The following is a 22,087-nucleotide window of genomic DNA, read 5'->3' as shown; positions in this document are numbered from 1 at the left end:
TACGACATGAAATACAGTTCATGCCTAAGTAAACTTCACTCAGACCCCATGAAATATAGAGCGACCTGTCTGTGGCTCTGTTTGATTTGGAAAGAGGTCCTCTTTTTGGCTTTGGTTGAAAAACAGGTCACCAACATAAAGTGTAAGTTTGTCTCAGTTTCTATTTATAAATGTATGTATGAAGCACTATACGCAGATGTATGTGCGTTAACCTCTAGCCCTAGCAACATTGAGCTTTTCTAGAGAGAAGGTTTTTAGGGAGCAGACAGTGGGTGGGTTTCAGCCCTAGAGAGGAACTGAGGACCGAAGGCACGATGAAAAGCCAATGCTGAAACTGATTGATGTTTTGATCCCACTTGGCTGTAGTTGTGTTGAGCCTTCAGCTGGCCAGGCTGATACAGCTGTAGCAAACATGATCAAGATGATCATGATCATACACTCTTACATTCTTCAAGCAGAAAATTACAATTACAAGTCTTGCTTTTCCTTTCTTTGTTCCTCCCTTCTCACAATACTTCCTGTCTCTCTCTCACTCCCAATAGAATCATTGACCAGCTTGATGGAGTCCGCCTGGTGTGGTCCTTATTGAAAAACCCCAGTGCAGATGTTCAGTCCAGCGCTGCATGGGCCCTTTGTCCATGCATTAAGAATGCAAAGGTACAGTACAGGGAAGTACTTTTGTTTTCTGCCTCTGTCCTGTCTGTGTGAGTGAAGCACGACTAAGGCACAGAGATTATTGCCTCTAAATCAAAGAGGTCTGCAGAGTTCGTGTCGTTTCAGAATTATCCCACTCACAAGACAGAAGCCTGCTTATATCACCATGCTTGTCTCCTGCCTCCAACCTGCTGCTGCTGCTGGGAGGTTAGCAGGGGCAGAGCCGTGTCAGAGGGGGCTTACATGAACCTTGGGCTAATATGAAGCAGAGAAGCCTCCTTGGCACACTTGGGATTGGTGAATTGGGAAGCAGGCAGGGAGAAAGACTCAGTAATATCCTGTGGCATGGCTTCTGATTTCCCTGCTGAAAATCTCCCCTCAACATGCTACTAGTTACAGAGACACACAGTCCACACACAGCATAGTGTAGCAGACAGTTTCTGTGAAACCCACTTTATTAATGAAAACACCGCACAAATACCTTGCAAAGAAACCCACAACATGGACGTGAATACTTACTATAAGTATAGAGTTTTAGATACAAATATATATCAAATAAATACACTAATCAAATAACACAGACCGAAATGTTGGCGGACGAGTTGCATTGTGGGTAAGGTAGGCGCCAGGCTTTGAGAAGGAAGACGAAAGTGTGGATTAAGAAATACGGTATGTGATTCTGCTGCATCGATTTCGATACTTTTATTTATTTGTTTTTTTCTTGAATTACACATTTTATAGAAGTGCAATGGTTAATCAGTGGAGTACTGTTTTAAAACATATGAGCAATAGAAACATTATGCTATTGTCACAGGCCTTTAGTTTAGTCAGTCAACTCCAATTTCAGTTACACATTAGCAGGTCTTTGATCTCCTGAGCACTTCCAACTACAAACGTAATGTTGTTCTATTAGATTATCGCAGTGATTAAGGTAAACAGCTTGTCAGTGGTACAATCTGGTTAAGTTTAAACAGATATATTGGGTTTAGGCAGGTGTCTTGGGGGTGAAGCCCATTTTTCTCTGGCTGGAATTTCTCTGGCCCAGAAGTGTAGCAAAAATGATGCATGGCAACCGTATGGAGGGAGACGGGGACCCACTATTGAGCTCTAACAAATTTGACAATGTTTGTCTGGACGTCAGCGTGCCAATTTTGAGGGGAAATTCATGAACATGCTACATGCTTGGGTGATTTGTCTGGGACGGGGGGCAATGACAAAGGCTAAATAGTGCTCTCTGCCCGTCGAGTTGAGGAACCTGATACAGCTGCTTCGATGGAGTCACTATTTAGATAAAAACCCCATGTGGTTTGTGTTAGCAGTTCCATAGTGGATTTATGAGAGAGCTGTGGTATAAATGTATCTGCTGGATGCTCCATACAGTGCTGCTGCCCCTCCACAGACACAGACAGATGCTATTCTCTATGCCCACAGGTCCACAACTTAAACTCACACACCATACTGTAAAGACTTAGCAGTGAATCATTCAATTATCTTTTTTTTCTCCAATCAAGGAAGTAGAACCATCCCGGCCGCACGTAATGGGGTGTATCATTAATTTGCTTGGACGCAGAGGCACATTTAGATGCTTGATTTATTTTTCCTTTACATTATAGCCATGTATGTTAGAGAAGCCTGATTGCTTCAGAGAAGAGGTCAGGGCACGCTTCTGCCATTCTCAGCTTGGCTTGCTCCCCTCAGCTTGAGATCACGCACAGCAGATAATGTGTTTTCTATTTCATTTCATCCTGGCTAAGAGGAGGCGGAGAGAGAGGATAGTGAGAAAGGCCTTTCCGTGTGCAGCCTCATAATGTTGCGGTTTTCAGATCTGGGGGCCCGTGCAGGCCATGAAAGAGATTCTGGCTAGTCTATCGCAGCTGGTGGCTTGAGAGAGCTTCCTCTGTCGCAGGGACTCCCTGCCAGCCGTCATCAGTATTCCTGAGGAAAGGCTTCCTGTGAGTCGGGGGGTCAGCTCCTGGCCCCGGCACCCCCCTCCCTACCCAGCACTGCACACATGGCTCATCCTCTGGCACGCCATCACAGGGCCCATACACCGTGCCATGGCCTGATCTCAGCTGTGAGCTCTCTGTCGGTGCATACAGGTCTCCCAAAGTAGCTCAACACTAAACCTGTAAATCATCTACTGCTTTTTGATGGTGCTGAATTTGATGAAATCCCCTCATTTATAGAATAAAGAACAGCCCTACAGTGCACGTAACACATTCTGTGATTACTGTACTCATGTGGACATGTAGATTGATGTTGAAATGGACTCAAATTAAGCATGCTTTGTGATCTGCATCAAGTCATCCATGATTGTATGCTTTGGGGAAATGTTTTGTTCTATTTTCAAAGCACTGATCATTACAGACTCGGCCACCTTGATGTATTTCTCCCATGGCTGGCGATACGGTGACTTCTGATTTTAAACAGCGGCCTGATGTGCCAAGCCATACTGCAGCCAGTGTCTCTGCCAGCTCTTCCGCTGTGGTTCTCTCAGCACGCCCTACCAGCCTGTCTGTTTGGTAGGCATTGCCCCATAAGTGGCTGAGAGTCCTGTGGTACCATCTTGTGCCATGAACCCAAACCATGAAGCCTTGAGTCTACACTGTCGTTTTAAATGTCACCTCTAAGCTCTAAATTCTATGTGTCATCTTCATTATGACACGTTAGGGTGAGAAGAGAAGATGTTGACAAAGATGTCAAACTTATTGCTTGTTTACCCAGATCCACAACACAGTTCTTCGGTAGGAGTGGTTGTTGCTGGCTTGTACTGATGGGACTTGGATTGTTGCCTGATGAAAATACTTTGTTTGTACTTATTTGGTGTCCTTTGTTTTGTCTACCTGCCTCTCCTCTTTCCCAAGCCATTACTATACCTCCCTCTACATCTTCGTATTTGCTCATTTGACCAGAGCACCAGCTAATAACAGACTCTTTGACTATAGGATGCAGGGGAAATGGTGCGCTCCCTCGTCGGTGGATTGGAACTGATTGTTAATTTGCTGAAGTCAACAAACAACGAGGTGCTGGCAAGCATTTGCGCCGCCATCGCCAAAATAGCCAAAGACAAGGAGAACCTGGCAGTCCTTACCGATCACGGGGTCGTCCCACTGCTGGCCAAGTTGTCTAACACAGTAAGTACACCTCACTGCTGGAGACAAACAACAAGGTTTTACTATTCAACAACACTGAAGTTACTGTCAATAAACAAATAACATGAACCCAGCTAATGAGAAAAACATAGTTAGATTTTGCCAAGAGTCTCTTGCAGAGCTTGTTATATTCGACATTGTAAAGACTTGTCTCTGGGGAGCAATAGCATCCTGTTCTCCTCTCCATAGACTGATGACAGGCTCCGTCGCCACCTGGCTGATGCCATTGGCCACTGCTGCATGTGGGGCACCAACAGGGCATCCTTCGGTGATGCAGGGGCTGTGGCCCCCCTGGTGCGTTACCTCAAGTCAAAAGACAAGGCAGTCCACCAGAGCACAGTTATGGCCCTGCACCAGCTGTCCAAGGACCCCAACAATTGCATCACCATGCACAAGAAAGGGGTGGTCAAGGTCAGTTGTAGTGCTTTTGAAGCTGGTTTCATGCCTCCTTGCTTCTGCCTTTTGGAGCGTATTTCCAAAGTAATTATGCCTCTAGTTTATTTGGTGCTTTTGAGACCAAATCTGGAACAATTACATTGAGGAAAATGTGCTTTGGACTACCATCACCCTTGTTTTAGCGATGTGTGAAGAACACTGAGTAATAAACTTTGAAACGCTGTGACTATTTTCAGAGCCTTTGACCGACGGAGCAGAAACAAAGTGGGTTTTATTCGGCGGCGGAAACATGGCTCCGCTTTCTAGCCGTCATGGGAATTCAGAAAAGCAAACAGCTCAGTGTGTGCGCAGTGCCATTTCTCCGGTAGACCCTAGATGCCATTACAACACAAGTCAAAGGGCTGTAGCTGGGGGTAACTGTTGCTAAGGGCTGTTCCTGGACATCAGGGTAGAATGCTGCAGCGATATGGTTCAGGCCAAAGAGTGGGGTCAGAGCTGTTCAAGACTAGAAGAGAACAATGTTTTTTTTCCCCGACTCTCTAAAGCTACATCCGCTTTCTTCATCATTGCAGTTGTGTAGGACTCTTCCAAAAAGAAACAAGCATTGTTTTGTCTCACATTCGAGCCCGTCGGGCTGTTTCCAAGCTCAGCTCCGGGGACTGTTTACGTTTGTCTCTGACAGTGATGTAGAGATTTTATGTTGAGATTACGCTGTAATTGATGTCTTGTCACAAATGATAATGTACCCATAGTTCAGCATTTTGGGAAAACATTGCTATCTTTTTCTCTAATTCAATCATGTTTCACATAGAAAGACTTTCACATGAGAAATCTTTTTGCGGCCACAGTGAGTTACCCCCCTCCCCCCCTAAATAACAACTGTGATATAAATTATGAAGTGGTTATGCCATTGCAGCCAGATATTTTTTCCCATGTTCATTAAATGGTGTACTTTAGCTTGATCTGCTGTTACAGTGCATGTGGTTCAACACTAGCCATAATTGGTAGCTGGACTGAACATTGGGTGTTCCGAAAGAGTTAGGTCCAATTTGCAAAAGTCATTAAGCTGAATGCTTTTTGTAGTTTGAGCCACGACAAAAAAACTGGACATGCCCTCTTTTTTGCTCTCAGTGTGTGTGTCTATTTTTGAAATTCTTGAAGTGTGTGTGTGTGTGTGTGTGTGTGTGTGTGTGTGTGTGTGTGTGTGTGTGTGGGCGTGATTTTTTTGCAAATGCAAGACATACCACCCTTTTTAATCTGTCTCTGAGTTTGCCCTTATTAATGTACCAGTTAAGAGTTGCAACACTACTCCATAATTTATTTTTGGACTTTTAAAGAGCTTAATTACCAAAGGCCACGTAACTACACCAGCATTGCATTTGTTCTTAATCTCAGACGTGGAAACACAACACAGGCAGCCTCATTGTTCAGTCTGGCCTCGGTCTCAGCCAGTCTGAGAGGGAGGCTGATACTTACCTGCTTGACCCCTGGAGGAAACATTACAGTGTGAGAGCTTGTCAATCTCCTTCAATTTTGGGGTGCACTGTAATGCTTTGCTGCATGATATACAAGCAGCTGGTAGACAGAATGTGTTAAAACAATATCTCCGCTAGATCTGAATAGGTTGGAGAGGGTTTATCGAGGATTGATACAGCGCCCTGTGTCTAATTTACAACCCTGTGTAAAATTCTGGACTGCCTCTTTTATTATTGCAACCATATTTCAAAGAGCTTTTCCTTTGCCACTGAGAAGCTCTCAAAACATGTTCACCCACGTGTAGTATACGATTTCGAGCGGGCAAAGGTCTCGTTTACTCCAAAGTTGGTTTAGAAAGCAACTTTCCTGTCCAGCAAACTTAATGGTGTATGGCCCGGTCCCTCAAGATTCACAGAAGAACTCAAGCATTGAAAAGAAAGTATTTCACACTGGAAAACACATTAGTGACCGTCTTAGTCTTTCATTTTACACCTTCCAAAGCCTTCAAATTTGGTCCAGAATCAATGAAATCATTTAGTGTAAAAATACTGTGAGTATTAAACCTCTTTTAATTAAAACACTTTGATTTGGACACAACCTGCTGTCATTCACAAGTTCTTTTGTTGCCTAAAAAACATATTTTCCCGCAGAGGGATTCAGGTGCTCGCTCTCACAGGAAATACATACCGGGGGAAAAGAGAATTTTCGCCTGAGAGATGAGTCACCCTCCCCATTTGATTTGACATCCACTCTTGGTATCTCGCAGTTTTATACGGATTTGCTTCTTTTTTTGTCATGTACAAAATCAACATGCCGTCTCCCTGCGCTTTACATCGCTTCTAAAAGTGCTGGGGATTGTTTGCTGAAACCATAAATCCTTGTCGACAGCTTCTGCCAGCTATTTGTATTAAAGAGGCTCTTTCACCAGAAAAGCTTTGTGAAGTAAATTGATGAAAATTACAAAATGCGGATGGTAATTATTGGTCATTTTCAACTGAAGGTATTCCAGTGCGTAGCTTTTGCCAAGTCCTGTTATGTATTTTAGGCTTTTGCTAATGTAAGTCAGAAAAACGTTTGCACTTTTGTTGCCATGAGCACACTTCTGCCCCGGCACGGTTAGTGTTTGTTTAATATTTTTTTTTTCTCTTCCACGGTGCGACTTTGGGAGTGAAAGGGCACAGTGAGGCTGTGGGGGGGGCCCCCCCAAATTACACAAAATGTGAGGGAAGGAATAAAAAGCAAGCAGAGCATCACACGTTTACTTCTACAGTTTCCTGTTGGTTTGCATGTAACATGACTTCAGGGTGCGGGTGTGGTGAGCAGATGAGCTGCCTGCTCTGTTATGACTACCATGTTTTTGAGCTCCACGCAGGGTAATGTTTTAGAGCCTTTGACTTAAGCCTCTCTTCTTCACGCCTGGACCAGAAATGCAAAGCCATGTTCTTCAGGTTGCACAAGCTTTCTGTGAATACTAATGATTCTATGTAGTAATTAATGAAGGATTTCATTTTTTTTATTCTCATCTGCCATGTGAGACAGTAGCGTAGGCTCAGACTGAAACTTTCCCCTTAAAGTCATTGATTTGAAAGCAGCCCTCCCTCCTTTTCCTCTTCCTCTTTAGAGACACAGAAAAAGCAACTTAACAGTCTCTGGCTCACTGGAGGCTGCAGGGAATGTTGTTTACCTTGACTTCCCTCACCAACTTCCCCTCAGCCTGGCTAAACACTGCTGTCTGTTTGTGCTGTTTGCCTCCTCAGTGGAGTCTAAAACATGGGAATTCTGGGACAGAAGGGGGGTGATGGAGCCATAATGACTGTCAGACCTGGCACGGGGCAATTTTAAAACCTGAACTTCTGCAGGCTGCAGCGGTCCAACAGAGCGCACTTAACACCGTGACACCTCCATGTGCGATAAGGTGTGCGTGTACACATGCAACAATACGTGCAGCCCTCCCAGACTGCATGTCTGCTCCCCCCCCCCCTCAGCCAGGGGGGGGGGGGGGGGGGAGCGTGTTCCCCAGCTCCCTTCTTGGAGGTCAGGACTCAGTGGAGCTCTCTGAAGTGCAAAAAACCTCAAAAACTCACGATTCAGTTTTTTCAAAATTGGGCAAGTGTTCATGTTACCACAGTCAGGCAATATCTAACAAGTGGCGTATTATATTCGCAGAGATCCCAGCTGGGAGGGAAAGAGCAAGCTAGAGGAAAAAGGCAGCAAAGAGACACGCTTATCTTAGCCTAGCTGTGCGCTTCGGGAGACCTTATTTGGCGACGTCTGAATAACATGCTATGAGGTTGGCAAAAACGTTGCCTCTGGCACTTCTCAGGCATCCTCTCTTTTCACAAAAGAGACTTGTTTAGTGAGCGGCATGTTTTCTGGAGCCTGTGGATGTAAGTTTGCTTTTGGAGGTGTTTTGGATGCTATTTAAAAATCATATAAAACCCTGAAGGCAAATGTTTTACATATATTCCTCGACACTGGTGCATTGAGAGGAGCTGACATCTTGGACCGTTGTGTGCCTTTCCCCACAACATGATGTGATTATAATCATGAGGAAGGATATTATTTTCTCAGTTTTTAAACTGGACTTTTACTGTAGGTTCACAAGCCCTTTCGTGCTCATTCACACAAGCTGGCTCACCTCATCTTTCATCTGTTTTCCTTTCACTGTTTGTCTTTGCGCTGAAAATCCTGGGAATGTCTTCTCGCTGCTTCTTTGGCGGTTTGCTAACCACACAAATGTGCGGCGCGGCGTTTAAAGTCCGTACGTAGCATGGAGAAAGGGTCGGGGTCAGCCTCAGCTCTGGTCTGACATGCATTATGAAGACAATGATAACTGAGATGAAAAAGAGTCTTGCCCTAAGCACAGGAGGGAAGAATAAGAGGGAGACAAGGGGAGAGAAAATGGAGATTAGCCAGAAGCTTTTAGGATCATTCTGCTGCCTTAAACTAAATCTAAATCAGAGGCTGGATGTAGGTTTTAAAGGGGCTTAGTTCTTGGATCAATTCCTTTGACGGTGACAGTCTACATATTGTCCTCTGTGTTGCTCAGAGTCTACAGGGACTACATTGCTGCTCTGAAACCAGGGAAACAATCCCGATGGTGTTTAAACATCACTTGTAAGCCAGCTGCAGCATGATCCTTGTGAAAGAAATCTTTTTCAAAATCCTTATTCATTCCATGGAGAACAAGGCATTGATATATGGGGCTTTAAAGTGCCCCAGACGTCTCAGCAGTTACTGTATTTATCAAAGCGTCATTATGTTTAGGAGCAGGGAGCCCTTAAGTGCTTAGTTGAGGGATGTAATGTTGCCGTTGGTTCATTATGGATGTAAACAAGACGATCCGAAATAATTGCAAGTGTGGCTTAGCAAACCTCAGTGGCACACCATTGTGATTTTACCAAGGAGCACACATTGAACACATTTAGATACATCCATTGCACCAGAGTATTTACGCTTACATTTACTTTTATTTTGACTCAACCCCACAGCCGCCCACAACCATAATGTAGTGATTTTGCTGCAGATAAAACAGGAGAAAAAAAAAGCTCACCCGTGCAAAACACATGCCACTCCAGTGGTATTCCATATATCCGGTGAGTTCCTGTTTGCTTATTTCTGCACAATATGCAACCCTTTCAACGGACAAAAGTCTTTGAATGTTCACTTTTATGTAACCAATGAATAAACTTCCAAAGATAGAGAATTATGTCGAGCGCAAAACCTTGTTCTGCAATAAGATCTAACGAGATCCATTACACAAGCCACTAATAGTCGGATATAATCTGACCTTTGGAGCGGCGGGAAAGGCTGTCAAGTGGTGTGGTTCATGCTCAGGTTTTTAATGTCGAGCCTGCTCTGCACGACTTTCATCTGAACAAACTTACAGAAGCATGTGTGCTCGCAGCTGTAACCCCTTTGCTGAGGCATGGTTTGGAAGGGTAAAGTTGGATATACACACACTGAATACACACATGCATACACAGACACACTTGCAGCGTTAGACTGTTGCTGCACAGCCATTGTATATCTTTACAGGTCATGCTGGTGTTAGTGTGCAGAGACGGCTGCTGACATGACAACATGTGCAGCAAGCTACCTATTTTGGACCTAGCTATGGATGTAAGGTGTATTAGCACACTGTTGGAAAATAGTATTCTGATGGTCCACCCATTTCCAATGTTATCAGCCTATTATATGGGCGTTATCAGTGGTTATCGCTACTTTTCTAATGCGTCAACTGCACCTACGGTTGTAAAACTGAATGAAACATAACGTTTTAAACAACAAAATAACAAAACAGGTTTATGCAACAAAACTACTTGGTTAGTTTTAGGAAAAGATTGTGGTTTGGGTTATAATACCTAAATGTGTGTGATGAAAGTGAACTTAACTCTGTGAACACAAGACAACAACATATTTTCTGGACACACCTGCCTCCTGGGTGTAAATCCTGTGTCCCATCCATTGCGCCAAATCAAACTCCAACTTCCACCTGTTATGGAGTTTCTCGCTCTTTATACAACGTCACCTGACTTCCGCCATTGCTGCTGTCGTAATGACGTGATTTTGTAAATAATGATACAATCTACTAGTAGGTGTAGCAGGCCCTGTTTGATCCACATCTATAAGGCAGATGATAACGCCTATTTAATAGGCGGGTCATCTGTTCCTGCTGCCAACTGTAACCTCTGTCCTTTTGTACTCCCGCAGCCGCTCATCCACATCATGGGCTCTGAGGATGAGACGCTCCAGGAGGCTGCTGCTGGCTGTGTGCGCAACATTCGACTACTGGCGCTGGCTAATAGGAAAGCCCTGTTATTTAATTGACAGTCAATGAGCCCTGGAAATTCAAACGGTACCGTAGAAGAAATCTGCCTTCTGTCTTGTTGTACCTTATCTTAGAGTTAGCTTCAAATACAATGTATGAGAAAAGTGCAACAAATATAAGTACCACAGGTGTTTCTCATATGTCGTATCAAATGATACGAGAAAGCTTTCAAATAAAAAAGTTTTCTCTTGATTGACGAGTGCGTGTTTATTTGCGCTCCCGCTTCCGTTCTAGCGGGCAAACTTGTACATCAACTACCTCATCAGGAGTTTATACAAACATTTGAGGAAGGCCTCTCCTCGCTCTCTGACTGTGATGATAAAAATAAACGCTCCTTCTCCATGTTTGATCTCACGCCAAATACCCCATACGTTGTTCAGCGTGAAAAGCTCCACGTTCGCTGCAGTAACATTCCGTGAGTAATCCACACAAGACCACAATATCTAAACAAGATCCACATCTGCTTGGGTTTTCTCAACCTTATGAAAAAGTCGGTACTCTTCTGTACTTGCGATGAGACATTTAGACAAACAGCATAGCTTGCTGTTGGTTATGCAGCATCAGCACGTGGTCAAATGTTCAGTATAAATACCACACGATAATATGAACACATAAATTCAAGCACTGTTATCGTAAGGGGATAAGAGATATCTATAACAATTAGGAGCACAATAGTGCATCCTGTCTCCAAACACAGATAATATGTAGAAGAATGAATTTAAATCAGGATTTTCCACATTACTCAGAGTTTATTTACAGTTAGATGTTGTAGGGGTATTTATTTTAAATATTTAAATATATTTTACAAACAAGCTCATTATTTTTGTCAGTAAAAACATGTTGTAGATATTCTGCCGGCTGGGAACTTCTCGTACCAAAGCACTTGCATGCATTTAGTCAGCCACTAACTATAAAAACAAATATAATGAAGGATTTTCTTTGGAAAACGTTTTTCCGATTTTTTTGTTGTTGTTGCTGCATATCTTTTATAAATGCTATTTCTTTTGCTGTACTTTACATATTTAGGCCGTGCATGAGTAATAATGTGTGTGCACGTCATTGCAGCTGATCCGGTTTCCTCTCATTCTTTTGTCTTCTGTTCTTGTTTATTGTAAACAGGCCGTGTCAGGCTTGACAGCGTTTTGCACAGCAGGTTTCAGTAAAAGTCTGTGGGCCTCCTTCACCGCTGCCCTCTCGCGTGTCTTTCAGCCTCTCTGTCTCTCTGATCCCGCTGTCCTGCTCCCAGTTAGCTGAGATGCTCAGCACTCAACCACAGAGGCTGCCGCAAACTCTCATGGGACTTTCATCATTAATATCAGCCACGTGCTAAAATTCGAAAATTAGCAAAACATTGAAAATATGTGGTTGAAAATCTTCATCACTCTTTGAAGTTTAAACACAACCAGCTGTTCGCGGGGGTCAGTGGAAGAGCACGGATGGAGGAGAACTTATTACTCTGAAGAAGCAACTTCCTCAAAAAAATAAAAAATAAAACTCAACTAGGAGCTGAAGGAAGCCACTGTCTCCAAACAAGTCAGAGCACATAAACTCACAATGATTAATGGCTCTTTAATTCAATGCAGCAAGCTTTATAACCTCTGCGACATACCCAGTGATAAAAAATGGATACTGTTTAAAGGGAAAGGATTTAGTCACTTCAAACAAACAAAGAGGGACACATTGTTTTCTTCTTGTGGGGCTGCTTAAAGTTTCCTTTTCATTCATGCTTTTATACTTTGCTCACTAATTTCTCTTAATGTCAGCTTGTTTTTCTTTAAAAAAATATATGCCTAGCAACACCTCTAAAGCTAACAACATTTTATTTTATATTTATTTTTGTATATGGACGAAAAAAACATACAACGTACTAACCACAAAGCTTCAGCAGCTGCTAGGCGTTTGCACACAGCTACGCTAGCTGTTTCCCCCTGTCTCCAGTCTTTATGCTAAGCTAGCCTAAACACCTCCAGCTCCATACAACGCATAAACATTAATTTGATATAGATTTTTTTCAAATCTCTCTTTTGGGAACAAAGCAAATAAATACATTTCCCATACATGTTGAAGAATTTACGAGATGCAATTCCACTGCGTTCTAGTCATTCAGGGTCACTGTTGGCTTTCTGCAGTAACCTGATTTCAAAGCAAACAAGAAACTTTTCTGCAAAAACTCTGCACATTGGCTTCCCATCATACCTTCAGAACTTGATGAGGCTTGATTTAGCTATATTTACAACACTCTTTTATAAAGAAACAGTGCTTTAATATCCTCTCTGAACCTGATTTGAAACCTTGCAGAGCAACAGGGGAGACGCTGAGAGGAAGCTGGTTTCAGGAGCCTGGCTCTCAGGCCCATTGGTCATAAAGCCACAGTTGAGTGTATTAGTCGAACCACGAACCCTCTGAGAACAGAAACTGCCACTTTTCTTTGGCCGGCACGTCCGACACAGGGACATTATTCACGAGAAATTAGAGGTTATACCTCCACGCCTCAGCAGAGGCAGCAATTACGTCCGGCTCTGGGCCTTCTGGTCACCAGTTAAGATCTGATACTTCAGATCGCTTCACGGAGGGGATAGAAATAGTGGAGGGATATCCCCGATGTTGTTGCTCCTGTTTTGAGGTGGGCTCTGGCATCTGCCACACCCCTGTATCTCTGGTAGTCTCCCCACTGACCTGTCCTTCACCCTGTCCAGACTCCCCTGGAGGTTTCCCATAGGTCAGGGCGATGGATGCAACCCCATTCGAGGACTTTATTACACATTACACAAGACTTGTGTGTGGAAATATCCTTTCTACAGTGCTGAAAATGGTCTGTGCACATTTTGGGTGGACAGAGCAATAAATATATATATCGCTTATTTTTACAGTCAGGCAGTCCTTCAGAGAGTGTGCTGTGTGTTGTGATACTATAGCTCAATTGTTTAAAAATGGAACAGCTCTTTTGAAGTTTTTTTTTAAAGATCCCACATCTCCTCATGTGTCCTGCAGCAATATTTCCTAAAAAGAAACTAATGAACAGTAAAAGTCCTGTCCAAGTATTAGAAGTGGCTTTCCGTCCCCTTCAGTGTCTAAGGACCGTTTTTAATATAAAATCACAAACTGTTGCACAGCAGCGGCAGCAGCAGCAGCAGCAGCAGCAGCAGCGTGGTTTACTTGCGATGTTGCCATTAAAAACATGTGCGTACACAACGCCCTCTCAGAGCTCCGTCCAAACAGAGACCGGCGCTCACTGGCAGCCGAGGACGAGGGGGTGAACACGGCTTCTGTTCTCAATCTGTAAATTAGCTTTTATATCATTACAGTGTGCTCACACCACCGGGTCTGTTGGAGTGAGCCTCGCGTGGCGTGCTCTCACGCCGTTTGCTGCCTCTCTGCATCCGTTTCCTTCTTTCAGTCGCTCACAAAATCTCCAAAACTTCTACTTGTCAGGAGGTTGAAGTGCTCAACTAGGATCTCTGTGCATTTCTCAGTGGTTTTTGAGGACTTTATTTTTATTTTTAAAAAAGGGCTTTCACTGCACTAATGAATCCTGACATTCCCTTCCATACCGTGTAAATAACAAGCTGGTATGACAATAAATAAACAGAGAAATGTGTGGGCAAATACCACAGCGTCTGGGTCAGATTTCAAGGCCGCAAGAGTAATGTCTCCAAAAAGGTCTCAAAAATATTAATAATGCCGTCATTCGTCATGACGGCTGTGGCTTTTACTCATTACAAGCATGAGGGTTGTAATTAATGGTAAAACAAAATCTGAGTATTACATGTTCAAAAAGTATATTTTGCACAAACAAAAAGTATATTTTGTACAGAAACTATTATGCAAATAATAATTTAAAGTTCAGCCAACAAAAACCTCTTCTTTGCTCATTTTAATTACTCTCGTTTGAGACACCGTGAGCAAGTGTCCTTAAGGGTTAAACGTGCTCAATGTAGGGAAGAGAGAGAGCAAATGAGTAAAACTGAGTCAGAGGGTTTATTATCATGAATAATACCAAACAATCACATACATCTATTGAACACAGACTAGATTTTCTGTCAACTCAAATTATTCTTTGTGTAAAATGATTCCTTGTGTGATACTAATGTCTATACTAAATACAGTATAATACATGTACTGGCAAAATAATCTTTGCTGTTTCTTTTCTTTTCTTTGGCAGCACGCAAAAGCCTTCTGTCGCAAAGAGGAGCATAAAGCTAATGGAGGGAGTTATCATAGCTTAATTTGCACGATCCAGTTATAAAGTCTGTCAGAGTACAAACTCTAAGAAGGCATCATTTTTAGAACATGTGAGATGGGAGATTAATGGCACAAACATGTATTTTGAGTACATTTTATGAACTTAGGCCTGTTAGCAACTCTGAGAACGTGTTTCTCTCCTTCAGTAACTCCATTGAATACAATTGTGTACAATCCTGTTATCAAAAAACTTGGAGAGCTGTTGTGACTAAAAAGCACTAGCCAAGCCGGCTAGCATGTTAGCGGTTAGCTCACCAGCTACAGTAGTTCACCCACTAGCGACCTACGAGTAGTCGCTGCGTCACCAAGCTTCTCCAACCACATGGACGCAAAAGACACAGGGATAAACTTTGGTGTGACGCTTTATGGTTTGACGAAGCCTTAGTGACTGAGCTTATCAAAACTCACATTTTGCTCTCATGAATGTGAGCGGCGGAGCAGATTGGAGGAGGCTCTGTGCAGGACTTCTGTCAAATTAGTCATCCTGGCTCATCCTGAACTGTTACGGCACTCAACATCTAAGCATTTCTAATGAAACAGTCTTTACTCCCCGGATCTGTTGTAGGAAGGTGGAAGGAGGGGGGGGGGCTTAGGTTTAGGATATGCCTGTCAACCACATTAACAGATCATAGCTTTCTTTTTTTCTGTACCTGACCTTGAAATTGAGGAAATTGTGAAATCTTAGACACCATTGCTGATTTGAGAAAACTTGGAAGGTATGACTCCATCTTTAATAAAATCACGCTGATTGGCTTCAAAAGGTAACTCCATCTTTTTTTTTTTAAGGAACAACAGTTATTTTTTTGTGTGCTGATTCACCGTCTTTCTCACTCTGCAACTGTCTTTGTACTGTAACGTGATGATGTTCGGAGTGCTTTTCAGCTTTGTGTTCACAGAAGTTTCTGCATGACCTGCAGCCTTTTTCTGGACCTTTTTACTTCTTGCAGTTACATCAAACTGGAAAGGAGAGGATACTGATAGCCAACAGGCAGTCACGTTCATCTGCAGACAAAGGATAATGTCGAGTAAAGATGATAAAAAATGCCAAGTTCCTCACACAGCAGACAGTGATGAGTTGGCACACGCTCCCAGCTTGCACAGCTGTGAACCATAAGCCGGGCCAGGTTTCCCTTGCTGGCTTGTGCACCAACCTGAGAGCACCGTATGGCACCCCACCAAAAATTATATTATCCCAGAGTTTTCATCACAATCTTTTCATCAAGCTATCACAACCCTGGACCTGAGGGGAAGACATGCAACTGAGGGGGAATAGCACCAAATCAACAAATCATCAGCAAGGCATTATAGAACATCCTATTTGAATCTGTAACTGATTGCGCACTTTGAGACATGAGCACAAAGTACAAACGGCTAGGCGCTGCCGGCTTGAGTTTCTTCACAGAATTAATAGTAACATTTGTAAAAAAGTGGTCAATTAGGTAAAATGCATTTTTCTGCTTCGGTGTGGCGTCGTATCCTTTTTATGAGGCGTTCTCTTCCATTTGAACCCTGAACTCCAAAGTTGTTGTTTTTTTTTAATATAAATTATAAAGTCCTACTCCAACTCTGACATTAATAAATGTCCTTTCCCTCCGTGCGATGCATAAATAACACCCTGTTCCAGTCTAGCTCACTGCTGTCTGTCAGTTTTCCCAACATTACCAAATACTTCAGAGCTTTGTAACTGTCTGCTCACAAAGAAAAATACCTGGACACTCAACAAGCAAAGATAGCACGACGAGAATTATAGAAGCTGATGACACTCGAATAACTGTTTTCACACTGGCATTATAAATGACAAAGTCAAATAGGCCTCTTTGTTATTCCAACATGACGGAGTAGTTCTGGCAAGCTTTAGGCCTAGAAAAAGTCAGCTTTGTCTGACTTAATTCAACACTGGATCACCCAGTGCAAAGAAAAAAAAACAGAGGGTCCGGTTAACAATGAAAGCATGTTCTCTGACAGATGTATCCATCACCTCCATGCACACTGCATATTGAATTGGCATCTCCTCCCTGTGAAGTAGTATGTGCCTCTGTAGTAGCCATTTGTGTATTCTTGGAAAGCCATATTTAGAGAGACAAGAGGACGGTAGGGTTAGTAGAGTATTGGGTGTTCCAAGTCGCAATTATTCCCCACTGTAATTTCAAGGAGCAATTCCAGTGACTTCTAATGACACTTGGTTTTGACTTGATTACTTTCAGTAGACATGGACAGACAGCACAAATGGCTGATTAGTGTCCCAAATGTTTACCCCCCCCCCCCCCCCTGAAAACAGTAATTGGGTCATTTTAAACAACCTGCAAATTTTCTCTTTGGTCACATTTTCCACCAAAGCTGGCAAACTATTGAACAAATATGTCTGTGGCTTTACAAGTAGTCCGTGTGCTACAGTGTGTAATTCCAACTCGGTTTACACGCTGAAATTAAGTCCGAGTCTGGAGTGAAAACATCATCTTAAATGAGGGGCAGATTGTGGGTGCAGAGACTGAGGTTTTACAAAATAATTTGGATTGTAATGGCGTAAGGTGTTGACATTGAGCTAACGCTGATTTCAAGTAATAGCCACCTTTCATAGCCAGATCCTTTAATACACATTGAATGATGAAGTACCCCAAGGCCATAACAGGGTGTTCCCTGCTGGATCCATGATGTATAATGAATGTCTGCTTTTCAATTTTACATTCACCGCCTTAAAAAAAGACACACAAGTCTTCTATTTGAGGCTGTACAATGTTGTTCTTCTGCTGCCTCTTTATTCCAATATTTTGTTTATAAAAAAAAAAAAAAAACTCCGTAAGTGACGTGTTCTATGCAGGGATCAGAGTTAAATTGGAAGTTTTAGGAGAAAACAAATGTTATGAGTGCAAGGAAATAAAACTTTCATTACAACCACCCCTCTGGCAGGCCAGACTGAACCCTCATACACATGTACTCCAGTAGATGTGATATAAAACAATACAAGACTCAGTGGCATATGTATATAAAAACATATACAGAGGTTAGATGCAAAAACAGCGACAGCACATATGTTCCCAAAAATACACTGACGTATAGCATTTAAATTAAATCGTCTTGGATAAAGGAGGTAGGGTGATGTTAAACTGAGGTTTCCTTCCTGGCATAGTATGAAAACAAAGCTCCAGATGTTGGGATACAAATCAGTATATGGATATATTGGAAATTGGACGCTTATTAATGGAGAACTGGACTTATAAAACTAATACAAAGATTGGGAAATATCAAATGAAAAATGATAAAAACAATGATCAAAATCGGAAGAGGTGAAGATATCCTGACTTTATGGCCCAGTCACACCAATATTTAAAATGTTATTGTTTTCATGAGCGCAACAGAAAAGGCAATACAAATCTTAGGCTTCAGGCATCCTCAAACAATGCTCAATAAATATATTTTAAAAAGAAAATCCCGCAAATACAATCAAACTTAAAATCTAAGACATAAAATAATGCAAGTTTAAATATTGGGCTAATATATAAACAAATAAAATACATATAAAGTAATAAATATTTGTATAGAAAGTATTGCAAATCAATTAACTGAATGTAAACAGGAATAAATGAATATATATATATATATATATATATACATACAGATCTTGAAACCGTTGTAAAACAGTAAGTAAAAGTACTTATGGGTAATGTGACAGTTTAAAGGTACAGTGACAATAGTGATGAGCTCAGAGCTTTAGAGTTCAGAAGTCTTATGGCCTGTGAGATGAAGCTGTCCATGAGCCTGGTGGTGCAGGACCGGTTGCTGCGGGTACGTCTGCCAGACGGCAGCAGGCAGAACAGTTTGTGGCTGGGGTAATTGGGGTCTTTGATAATCCTTTTGGCTTTCCTCCTACATCGCTGGGTGTAGTGCTCCTCCATGGATGGCAGCTCCATCCTGATGATGTGCCGGCCTTAAGGGCGTGGCAACTGCCATACCAGGCGTTGATGCTTCTGGCTCTCTCCACCGTCGTCCTGTTGATGGAGATGGGGGGCGTGTCCCCCTTTCGCTGCCGCTTCCTGTAGTCCACAATCAGCTCCTTAGTTTTGCTAACGTAGGGAAAGATGTCTCTGACCTCATCTCTGTAGGCCGTAGGGGATCAGGCTGATGATGATCTTTGCCGTCAGCAAAGTCAGGATGTGGTGGTGCCTATCCGCAAAGCCTGGAGTCTGCCTGTCAGGAAGCTCAAGATCCAAAACCACCTCATGGTGGCGAAAGTGAGTGACTTTGGCAAGGAAGTTGTTTAGGCAGAGGGCTTTGGTCTGTTTGAGACCAGGACAATGGGGGTCTTCTTTAAACACGTGGGGACTATAGAATGGTGGTTGCGTTGGCACTGGAGGTTGAAATATTCCAGTTGATCCGCACACAAGTCAGTGTGAAAATAGTTGTGACCGGCTACGACAGCAACAACTTGGATGGCTAGCTTCTTGCGGACATCTACTTGGAAAGAAATGTCTTGCATGTGGTCTTGTGTCTTTTTGCGTTTCACTTATTACACATTTTTTGTTGACTTAACGGAGACCAAACAGCGTCGTCTGGGATTGCACCTTTTCATGTGTAACCTTCTGTCGCCGATCACTCGTGTAATGTGCAAACCACAACAACCTCAAGATACCCTGTTATAAGACACATTTAAAATTCGTATTGTGTGTAAATGCCATTCCCTGTAATGAAGACACGTGGATAAACTCTGCTAAGTCCAGCCCTTTAGTCATTTGTATGGGTCACACTCTAAACATACTGGATTCATCACTTCCCATGATGCATTTCAATAAAAAATCTTTCATTACACCCTTTCTGCCTGGAAGAAACCACATCTTTTAAACTCTGCGCGTCTAGTTTGTAAACTGGCTTTGGCTTTCTGTTATAAATTTGTAGTCTTCAAGTCCAAGATAAGAAAACCCTGATGATGTCACTATGACATCATCAGGGTTGACTTGACAAATTTCCTCCAGAGCCACAAAAAACATTATATAATTGTTTTCACAGGCTGAATTGTAGCTACTCTATACGAAAAGGCAGCTGACTTTGATGGTTTAAATGTGTGAGGTGCCCCTTTAACCACAAATCAGACCGTAAATTATGTTTGTATTGATATAATGGAGGTTTCACCATTTTTACATTTTGTATATTTATGGATTTAACTTCTCATTTAAATGGGTGACGTATGCCAGAGTTCTCTATTCCATGTAACGGATATAAGAAAGAGTTAGGTGTCACATGAAAGTCTGTTTTTTAACCACTGACTACACAAATTAATTTCTGAGCTCCTGTATCATATGAGCACAAAATTGTCAATATCTGCGCAATGTCTCTCTCAGCTGTCTGAAACTTCAGACTGAGAATACCGGTATATTGGTATTGGTGCCAGGCTTAAAAAAACATTATTGGTCAAACCCAAGTGAACAGTAGATTGACAAAGATTAGAGGACAAAGAAAACAGATGCCAGTGTAATTCAGGAACTCCAGCTTGAGATGAAGCAGAGCTGTGTACAGGGAACGCCTGCAGAGTTCTTGCCACCAACCTGCTACGAAGCAGGACATCATGATTAATGTCGTGCCTACCTGTTGAATCGTTTCATACGCCCACACTAGACAAAAGACAGGAGTCTGAAACAGAGATAATGTGAAAGTAGAAAGTAGAGGCTTTGGAGAAAGTGAATTAAGATTAAAGAGATTCTAGCGACACGTCCATATTTTCCCATCCCCAGAGACGGTCGGGTACTGACCCACAGGTTTAGATAACAGTGACAAGGTCACAGGAGGTAACAGAAGTTTACTTCAGGCAAGAAGGAAAGCTTACATATTATGTATAACCTGAGCAAATAAACTCTCCTCAACCTTAATTAAAGTGATTACATGACTGGGTCATTCATAGCATGTTTGCACAAGCTGTTAGTAAAAGTAAACTTTCCTCATTAAATGAAAATAAGCACAAATAAACAATAATTACATGGATCCCTAGTCCTTCATATGGCTCTTGCTGCTTAGTCACGTCCTTCGAATCACTACCTTGGATAAACCCCAAGGGAACACACAGCGGAGGACCTCAGAAGCTATGAGTCATGGGCCCATAATGTGACAACTTTTATAATGGAAGTCAATGAGAGGGTGCATCAGGAATAATCAGCAGTGGCATGGCTATATACAGTAGGAATCGTTCCTTTTTTCTGAATGTTGCTTAAAGCAGCTTGGATTGTGTTTGGTTTGAATCTGATGGAATAAATATCATTGCAGCAAGAGCACTGATATTGACTTCCTTGAAGAACATGTTCTATAAAAAAAGATGTTCTAAAAACTAATGTGATGATAATGAAACTAATACCGTGTCATGTGCTCGAAATGTCACAAAATCCTTCTAATGGGAGCTAGTTGGTGTGCAGATCGATCTGTTTCAACTCTGCTAGATATTTTTTTGATCCAGCATTAATCTTATTGGGCACTGGGACCCTTTAGGACCAAGGTGCGATCTTGCAGTGAAGGAACATGATACAGTCTTTACAAGCATCCAACACAGGTTTATTGCACTGTAAAGTATGCCTGCAGCAGACAGTTGGTAATAGGTTTAACTCCATGCACAGTCCAGGGGCTGTAAAAAGTTCCACCAAGTGACTTTGTTTTAGAAGTGAAAGTCTTTCCTCTGCAAAGTCCCAAATTCTGCAAATGTGGTAATTGGTTCCAATGTTGTTTCACTTGATTACACAATACCTGGGCACCAATTCTGCATTACCAAGGGGGTAAGGCTTGGAGCCCCAGACCCCGAGTGGCTCCAAAAGCTAAATTCACTGCATGTCAATAGGTTTAGAGTAGAATTGTTCCGACATTTGCCCAAATAAAGCTCTATAACAGCTAAGGCAGATTCTGCATTCTGCAGTATTATTCCACCAAGACGAATTGGACTTAAATTAATCTTTGGGTGACAGGGTACAAATTACACAGCTTAGTTTAACACAAAGACCTGGAGACTCTGTCCAACAGAAGCAAACTTTGCCTAGCAGCACCTGCAAATCTCACTAAAATGTTGAAGTTCTGAAGTGTAAAAACAATAATTTGCCTTGTGTTCTGTTTCCTTCTTCGTAACTTCCTCGAGTCTATGCTGTTATCTGGCAACAAAATGGTGAAATTGTAAAGGTTTGTATAGGTCAATTTGTAAACAGAAAATAAAAAACAAAATATTGCGTGTTAATCAGTGAGCTGTAAAAGTGCTGGTAAGTAGATTTTGTCAGCATTGAAGAGAGCCAAGATAGCTGGTTCTCCTGTTTCAACTGTGTGCTAAGCTACGCTAGCAGGTACCCCCTGTTTCATCTGTGTGCTAAACTACACT

The 22,087-nt window shown here is 42.3% G+C and overlaps 1 protein-coding gene across 1 annotated transcript in view; it reads left to right on the top strand.

Moving 5' to 3' along the window:
• The window catches only part of odad2 (outer dynein arm docking complex subunit 2), a 39,464-nt gene extending 28,763 nt beyond the window's left edge, over positions 1 to 10,701 (top strand). The window contains 4 exon segments of the mRNA XM_029457731.1: positions 543 to 657; positions 3,600 to 3,788; positions 3,996 to 4,217; positions 10,392 to 10,701. Of these exon segments, the coding sequence (XP_029313591.1) occupies positions 543 to 657; positions 3,600 to 3,788; positions 3,996 to 4,217; positions 10,392 to 10,508 (643 nt within the window). The 3' untranslated portion in view covers positions 10,509 to 10,701.
• Positions 10,702 to 22,087: the final 11,386 nt, after the last annotated feature.

Source organism: Cottoperca gobio, chromosome 20, assembly GCF_900634415.1.
Source record: "Cottoperca gobio chromosome 20, fCotGob3.1, whole genome shotgun sequence".
Lineage (NCBI taxonomy): Eukaryota > Metazoa > Chordata > Actinopteri > Perciformes > Bovichtidae > Cottoperca > Cottoperca gobio.
This window is presented reverse-complemented; position numbering and strand designations above follow the sequence as displayed.